Raw genomic sequence first — 9788 nt, forward strand, 5'->3', positions numbered from 1 at the left:
ATTTCTCACAATAAAAACTCAGTTTATAAGGGCAACGAAACAAAAATTAGAAATTGTTTTTCCTACAAAACATTTAAAAGGGGAAAAATAATTTTAATAATTTTTAAAGTTAAAATTGGACTACCTACTAGAAGTATGTTTATTTTTTTCCAGCTAATTGGTTTTCCACACATTGTAGTGGAGTTATCATCTAGGGCGAAGAAAGATATCAATTACTAATCATTAATAATGGATATTCTTGATAACGGATCTACTGCAGGACGCCCTTTAAAACCAGATTCACGATGTTCTATTTGTTTTGATGATGTAGCCAATAAATGTAATACAAACGCATGTTTACATTTGTTCTGCTTTGAATGTTTAAAACGATGGTCAGATGTAAGTATAATAAAATAAAGTAAATCTTAATAATTATTAATTGTTTAATGTATGTAGGTAATCATATTGTATAAAAGATAACTTAGATATAAATTGACTTCTACTATACGTTTTTTGTTGGAATAATTATTGTTATTTTCTAATTATAGTAATTATACACATGAAAGTTAAGTAAAGTTAATTGTATTTGTTAAGACGTTTACTTTAATTATTACTACCATTCATTTTAATGAACATTGAAATAAAAAATAGGTTATTTAAATTTGTACAAAAGTATCTAATAACAGTTTAAAAACTAAGATGACTGAACCTAAGTTTAATTTCAGAAAAATTTTATAGGTACTTGTTGTTTGAAGTCTTAAATAGTACATTCCAAAAAAATATAATTTATATATAAAACGGTTAGTTAAACAGTCTTAATTAAAACGGTTATGTTTTTATGTATTTATTATTTAGTCTGAACCAACTTGTCCATTATGTAAGAAAACATTTAATCATATTTATCATTCATTTGGTGATCAGGGTGTCCATGAGACATACACTGTTCCTATAATGGACAGACTACCATGGTAAGAAATACAGTATTACATAACATCGTTATATTATAATGTTTGAATGTACAATAATTGTATTACAATGTTTGTTTTTCTAGTCCAACTCCAACAAGTCCTAGAAGTCCAAGTCCAGATAACGTACAACCATTTAGTGAAATGCCAAATGGTAACAGGTAAGCTACAGTTCCACTAGTAACTATTAGTCATTAGTAAATTATAAGGTAAAGACATAGTAACATATATTAGCAGTAACATAAGTATGGTAACATATTTATACTATTATTTGGTATTCAAATGTAAAGTATCAAATATCTAGTTTTTTTATATTACATTTATTTAAAAATATACCAATGTACTTATTATAAAAATATCAATAGGCTTTCGGAGTAACCTACCTTCACCAACATCAACATTTATGCATTCACGAACTAAGGTTTAACACTACAAAAAAAAAGGTGTACTTTTATCCTGAATGAATATAGGTATTTTTATAAAAAGTTCATTGATTTATCATCAACCAAATGTAAAATAATTAACATAAATTATAGGTAAAGATGAAATTTGGACTATATAAAGCATATTATAAATTTATTGTAGGAATATTGAAATTCTTAGACAAAATATATGTATACATAGAAATTTTAATAATATTGGTGAAATTCAAAAATGATTCGTTTGTCTATACGAGAGGCAATATTTTTAAATTATTTTCTCAAATGAATTATGTTAAGTTTCCCAACGGTCCCAATAATAATACCTAAGTAGTTGACTGTTGTATTGTATATTCAAATATCTGTTTCTAAAAGTATCCTATTGGGTATATAGAAATAATCAAATTACTAATGGATTTTTATGTTTTGTGTAGAATGTTCAGTAGTACGAATTCCATTGAGATTATTAACCGTGAACACGAGAGAATGATGAGTACTTTGTGGAGTATATACGATCTGGACGAAGTGGACAATAATTATGATCAATTGTATCATCATCCATCTCAGAACTTTCCACCTCTTACTTCACAAAGACAAATCATTGGTATTAATATAATTTTTTTAAGACAATGCCATCACCGTGTTTTGGCAAAATACTACAAATGTACAGCATAGCAAAATGTACGATTTCAATAACCCATTTCAATCTATTATTTTAAAATTAAAGTCAATTGACATATTATTATAAAATCTAAAACCAAGATAATTTTCTAGATGCCCTACTCATAACTTGCATTTTAATTAAAATGCCAATAAAAGACTCGGAGGTTCCCTGCATCTTACTTTTCAATTTTAAACTAAGTCAATTGTATTCTAATTTTAAAAATAACAGTAAAATAGATTATAATGAACGTTAATTTCGGGTTATTTCTTGTTTGTAAGACGGGGAAAATACCAGTGGCGCATTTAGACATTGAGTGCCCTGGGGTGACATTTTGCTAACGCCCCCCAAGAAATATACATTTAAAATTGAAATGGTCTGTAAACAGCTCAAAACAAAAGAAAATATTTTGAAAATTTTATCAAGTATAGGAATTGATAAAATAAACATATGATATAAATCTTAAGTGTTTACGGTTATTCGTTTTTGAAATACAAAAAAATATTAAAAAATCGCTACATGAGAAATCGAGTGAATGTTCAAGTGAATCCAATGTTGTAAAAATTTGAACTACAAACGCTAATTTTTATAAGAGGTCAATTCACTCTAACATTTTCCCACCCCTAAAATTTGGCGCCCCGGGCATTTTCTCCAGTTGCCTCCCTCCCCCTTAAATGCACCACTAGACAATACACACATGGGTGAGGCATCCTCATAGTATTTATATACATTTTAACATTTGCTTAAACTTTCAGGTCAAGCAATCAGAATGGAAGTGTATATTGATAATCTGTGGGCTGAACCGTTACCTGATACAACTGGCCGGTTTAGACATTGTAGCCCAGCTTTCTATAGGTAAAATTAAAAATAAATTATTGTAGTTTTGTGCCTAGTTATTAAATTTGTTCGACCCTATTAGAAAAAATGTAGAACATAAAAACTTCTAGTCTAGTAGATACGATGTATATTATTTATATATATTATTTTTGCAATTAAATTAGACTATTTATGTTTATTGCTTATGATAAATGAAAATATATGTACTGCGTACATTGTATAATTATATAAAATGGAAATTATTGTATGGAGATAAAAATATAAGTAGAAATTAACCTATGAGTGTTTTTTCAGTTGTATTGAATGGTCAACCTTTTGTCCCAATTTTTATCAAAAAAAATTAAATTCATGAAATTCATTTGTATTTATTTTATAATTTATGATTGATATAATTAATGCATGTTTTTATTCTTACAGAGATAATCCAACACAAATGTACAGATTGCATAAATTCATTCTAAGAGATGTCGTTGCCATAAGACAATTATTAAGATTAGAGGAAGAGGGTCAGTCCTTGCCTTTCCCGGAGAGTACTGATATTAAAGTGACAATTATGATAATGCGATTACTAGTGGCTTTTGGAATAAGAGAGTTACACTTGTTTAACAACTTAAGGCCTTTTTTGGATCCACATGCACTACAATTTTTCCATGAATTATACAATTTCGCTATTAGTCCCTATGATATAAGTGTCTATGATCAAAATGTTCAATATACTTATCGGACGCATGTTAGTGATTTGACTGTAAAATTAATAACATACTGCATATTTTGAGAAATTATTAGTATAAATGTATGTATATTTTTAGGCTCCAATTTATCAGGAACCATCACCACCAATCAATGTTGTTGGTGAAACCGCTGCACTTGAGTTAGATAATGTAGAAGTTAGAGTTAATACTGATGCCTCTGATGATGAAATTCTAAGTCACTACTTCCGCTCTATCAATCTACTCAATTCTGCCTCTATAGACCAACCATCTACATCTTCTGGAAATCGGGGTTCATTAGATCGACCAATCAACAGGTAAGAAAATTATTGTTTATAAATTGTAAGTATATATTATAACAGTGTATAATTTTATTTTTTGTTTAATTTGTTTGATATAATTTATTTAAGGGGACGAAGAACATCTAGTTCTGAATCTGAATATGGTAGTTTACCTCGAATATCATTTCAACCTCAAGTAAGAAGAGGGAGTCCTAATTGATCAGATGATAAGAAACTACAATAATTGCTACTCAAGTATCTCAAAAAGCTCGTATAAAAACTCAAGATATTAATAACAAAATGAAAAAAAAACAAAAATAAATATCAATGATTCATGATCTGAAATTCCGAATCCCAGTACCAAAAGATATCTTTTATATCGAGGATCATCTGCAACTTCATTAGAAACAGATATACAATCATGATTTTATTTTATATTTTCTTATTAAATAATGTATGTGTATATGCGTGTGCTGGTGCCTTAACATACAAAGAAATGTATGATAATCTGAATGTGTTATATTAAATAAAGATTTCATCAAGTATTTGGTAAAATAATAAAATATTATTCTCGTTTTTCAAATATATTTTATTATTACTTGATTTTTTTATTTTACAAGAATAATTCAGTGTAAAACCACATTAATATTATATTTTTTTTTACATTACAAACTACACGGAAATTTGAATTTCATCGTGCCTTCACGATGAAATGGTGTTGAGTATACAATTAAATTTCAAATATTTGGTGCATGTACCTATTACCCAATGTATCCTTAGATGTTATAATTTATATAATATTAAAATGAATTGTGTATATTTTCAGTAGAATTTTATATTTTAATGATTTGAGTAATTAATTAATGAACCGAATATGTATTTAATAGGTTGCAATATATATTTAATATTTTAAAATTGATGTGGTAAATAATTAAAAATTAATTTATGTGATAAATAATAAATTAAATTGTTTGTGCTTTTTTGTTTTGAATTGTAAGAATTATGTTTGTTTTAAGATTTGTTTCTAGATTCGTTTTTCGTTCTCGTTCTTGACATTGTGGTTGGTACTGATGTAATTATTAATGTTGATGTGGTCGATTTTGAATCTGCCGCATTATCTACATCACATATTTAGATAAACTCAACACTGCGTGTAATTACACATCTTATTTGATTCTAAAACCTTAATTTATAGTGTTATATGGATGTAGGTACTATCGCAGTTTGGCGTATAAAATAGGTGCGTAACCTTTAATAATATAACATACAAGTATAGAAGAATGATTAACCTCGCGATAAAGTGAATCACAATAAGATGCAAATACCAGATGTCGGTCTGTTATTCCTTTTCAATATAAGATTTATGATTCTGCCCGGGTTTCGGTAAAAAGTATGAACGACCTGGGAATTCTTTTCACTCCTAAACACTTGATTTTAAACCCCACATTGAATCATATTCTTGCAGGGCTTTTAAAGTACTAGGATTTTTTAAGCGAATAGCTTCTAAATTTAAGCTTGAATTTTCTTTAAAAATACTTCATTGCTCCATAGCACATTCTATTGTTGAATATGGTTCTGTGATATGGTACCCTCTATAGCTTAAAGCACCCTCCAACTAGTCAAAAGATGTTTGTTATCATTATCTTTCTATGTCCTAAATATAGGCCATATCCATCATGATTATTTCATGGTGCTTAGTGAATTTAAACTTACTTCACTCTCCGACGATTCTATGGATGCCAGCACTCTCCTATCCAGACTCAACGAGTGCTAAATCGTTACCACTGTTTCACTATTCCTTTCAAAGTGCTGAATTGTTCCACAAAATACGGTCGTAATAACCTTATCCATTTTACGATGTGAATGGCTAATGAACAACCAACTTTTCTATCGTAGCATCTTTGTTTTACTGTTATCTAATGTACTATTTAATATATATGTAATTAAGCTCTGACCATAATGTTTTAAATAAAAAAAAATAAATGAGCGAAAAAAGACTAAAATTAGTATTAAAATGAACAAACGTTAGATGTTATTAGAAGAATTACATTTTACCCAACTACTTTCTGACTGATGGAAATGTTTTGAAATGGAGAACGCTCTAATTTACCGTGCTTATAAAGAATTTTTCAATTATTTTTTTTTATTCATTCTGTAACTAAACAATCTAAAAAAGGTGGGTAAGTGGATGTCACTCTGCTGTACAGTAGGTTACAAGTGGGTCACTGTAATGGATGGTGTTAAATTTGAATTCAATGATATAATATCATTGTATAAGAAAAACGATTCTGAGCAAAAATGGTCAGTCAGCCTATGATATTACCAAGTATATTTGATGATATTATTGTGAATAAAGTAATTTATATATAACCTATTTACGTGGAGGTTTGTTTTATATTTTCAATCCTTAGCTATAAAAGTTGAACATTTTATAAATTGTTAACTAAAAAATAATTATTAAATTATAAATTTGATAAATGTTGTCAAAATTTGTACTTTAAATCCTCATAAAAAAAGTTGTGCCTATGTATTTTTAATGTTTTTCAAGTGCCAATAGAACAATATATCAGGAGCCTTCTATTAAATGTTCAAGCTTTTTTAACCAACAAATAAAATTTTAACTATAATTAACTTATAGAAAAAAAAACTAAAAAAATGGAAACTGACAATGTCCGTAAACAGCTCAAAATAAGTCAAAATATTTGGAAAATGTTATGGTGTATAGAAAATGCTATTATAAATATTCGGTCAACATTTCATGTACCTACGGTCATTTATTTTAGATTTGCACCAAAAACCAAAATCGATTTTATCGAAAACAGATTTTGTGTAAAAATTACCGTTTTTCCTTAATTTTTCTTTTGTTTTTCACGTTGCATTTGAAAACTACTGATAAATTTTTACTTTTGACCCCTTAAAGTACCAACTAGATTCACTTTCCCATCAGAAAAGTTACTGTTGAAGAAAATCCAAGCACTTTTACTGTCCTAAAAGGTGATGACAGAAACAAAAAAAATTTATACTTTTTGTATACTATCATTGTCCATTGATAACTAAAAGATCAAAGTACATAAAAATCCGGACCATATTGATATACAAGTAGGTACAGTGGTACATGCAGTACCAAAACAAGTTAATGTTAAGCTTCCGAACATCGTCCTAACAGATGTGATCGATTATGGTGCATTAAACATAGACCTAACTAGAATGGTGGGCTCAGAGGGGTTGATAAGTGAAGCGGTCAGATCTAATATTATCATACGACCAAACACACAGGCCAACCTCATGTCTTTAAGTCTTATCTAATAGAAACCGAACAAGATTACCACTCTTATCGCCCCCGTTCCTCCTAACCATTCCGTGTCGTACTACGCAACCTCCACCATTCGACTCCTACCACAGATATTGTAAACTGTCTAAGTGACCTCGGGCACAGAGTAATCAGCATTACAAATATAACACACCGTAAGAACAAATTTCCACTTCCGCTATTTAACATCAGCCTAGTTCACATATCCAATAATCGTGAAATATTAAAAATCACCAAAATATTAAACTCAATTTTAAAATTCGAATACACAAAGAAAAAACCTGACCCTCCTCAATACCATCACTGCCAAAAGTATGGGCACATACGAAACTACTGCTACCACAAACCGTCATGCGTGAAATGTGGAGCTCAACATTACATCGATAATATTACACAAAAAGACTGGGGAACCAGCAAAATGTGCAAACTGTGGGGGAAACCACACTGCCAATTATAAAGGATGCCAAACCTTGGAAAAAATATAAAGTCACATCAAATCCAAAACCGGAATGACAAAAACAGTTCATCAACACATTCAAACACATTCCGTTTCACCTGCACCTCACAGAAGTAGACATGACATGCTAAGCTCAAACTCAAAAGAAAAACCCTCATATGCCGAAGCCACAGAGAATATCCCATCATCCGAACAACCTCTGCAAATCGTCACTAATTTCCTTAACGAGTTAAAATTAGTCCTAAACCCCCTCCTGCTATCTCTAACATGCCTAATAAACAAAATACCACTCCCCATCACTCCCACTCCTTAAAAAAAACATGCATCATAGAAATATGTAAATATTAGTATATTACTGTAAGTTCACTGTTACTTCTGTTAACTAAAATTATCAATTGTTAATACTATCCTTAGTACTTATGAAATTATTATTTTTTTTTTCTCAATTATCACGTTAATCTGCTAAAACTTAATCTGTAATCTGTCAAATATCACTAGGTATAGATAGCCTATGACTAGAAATGTCTTATGTTTAATAAATAAAAAAAAAAAAAGAATACCGGTCTTAGTTATTTTGTTGTAATTTAAAAATATAATTCGTGGGCATATGAAACTTTTAGAGTATATTACTATATTATTTTACAATGACGTATTATTCACTTGTAATTTTTTGGCAAAAACGAATTTAACCTACTGTTGTACTTAAAGTAATATTAATTACTTTAATCACAATAATCATTCATCAAATATACTTAGTTATTACTAATTATAGGCTGACAGAAACTTTGCTCAGAATCGTTTTTTGATTTTATGTCAATGAAATAAAATTTAACAACATCCAGTACAGTAACCCATTTGTTATCTACTGTACATCAGAGTGACACTAGTTTATCAGCTTATAGAGCTAACGCACAACAACTTTGTTAATTTTTAGATATGACAATCATTCAAAATCATTCATTTTTAAAAACCTATAATACAGTTTGGAGTTTAAAATAGTTCAACATTTTTTTTTTTATTTAAAAAATACACCTCAACTACCGGGGTTATTGGCGTTTCAAAATACATATTACAAGTTATTTAAATTTTACAAAAAAATAAGGTGTCTCAAGTAGTACATTTGAATGCTAAAAGTTTTAAAATTCACTAATGAGTAATGATTCATAAATTAAAATTTTTTCATGACTTTAATTTTATTATTGACACTTAAATTAAGTTAAAAATATATTTAAAATTTTTCAATTGGATATTATTAGTTATTACGTTAGAATTACAGTTAAGATACTAGGTTTGAAGAATTTGGAATAAAAATGCATAATGCTCAATATTTTATCAACTATACAAAGCAAACCAAAAATCAAAAATGCAATTTATATTAAAAATTAAATATTCACAACTTAAATAATAATGGATAGGAAAGTCATCAAATTATGATCAGAATAAAAATAAAAAATATTGTAGAAACAAAATGTTTATAACAACATCGATGTTTTAAATTGCCTACTGAACCTATTCAAAAAACTAGATTAATATTCATAAATTACTATCTTGCGTACAATTTAATTAAAACAAAAACATATATTATGATAATGATAGATTTCTATATAATTTTAAAATTGTAATACGATAATCTCAGAAAAGGTTGAAAAAAATCAGATCACACAGATTTAGTTCAGAGAGATGAGAACTTCAGTGATAAGCATTTACTATATTATTGTTGTGAATCCTTGTCTATATGCTATATGCATTCTGAGATATAGTAATAGTGTAGTACAGACAGTATAGTATAGAATGTAAGCATTTTGTTATGTAAACAGGCAGAAAGACACGGTCGCACGGTCTGATGGAATTTGCTTTGTGGACAGTTATGAGCCACCGTGTCTCGCTGTCTGTGTAATAAAGTAGTGTAGTACTGTCAGAGCATCGTGTAGAACCTCTTGTTATTTTTTAAGTCTAATAGCTATTCTGTTTAACTAAAGTCTTTTAAATTGATTATATTAATAAAGTATAGTGATAAGTGATAACTCAAAACCACGTGTATATTAATTAACGAACAATCTCGGTTGTAGAGACGTCCGTAACAATACATTTATAGCAATGTATTGCTATATAATGCAATGTAATATATGTATTTAAATATAATATACTATGGGCATATATTGTAATAGT

The 9788-nt window shown here is 28.6% G+C and overlaps 1 protein-coding gene across 1 annotated transcript; it reads left to right on the top strand.

Annotated features, from left to right (window-relative positions):
* The first annotated feature begins 228 nt into the window (after positions 1-228).
* On the top strand, positions 229-4173 carry LOC132935245 (E3 ubiquitin-protein ligase Topors-like). The gene is given in 9 exon segments (XM_061001724.1): positions 229-378; positions 835-947; positions 1031-1105; positions 1798-1967; positions 2780-2879; positions 3279-3606; positions 3671-3891; positions 3973-4081; positions 4084-4173. Coding segments are annotated over 9 exon segments (1356 nt in total).
* Positions 4174-9788: the final 5615 nt, after the last annotated feature.

Source organism: Metopolophium dirhodum, chromosome 1, assembly GCF_019925205.1.
Source record: "Metopolophium dirhodum isolate CAU chromosome 1, ASM1992520v1, whole genome shotgun sequence".
Taxonomy (NCBI): Eukaryota; Metazoa; Arthropoda; class Insecta; order Hemiptera; family Aphididae; genus Metopolophium; species Metopolophium dirhodum.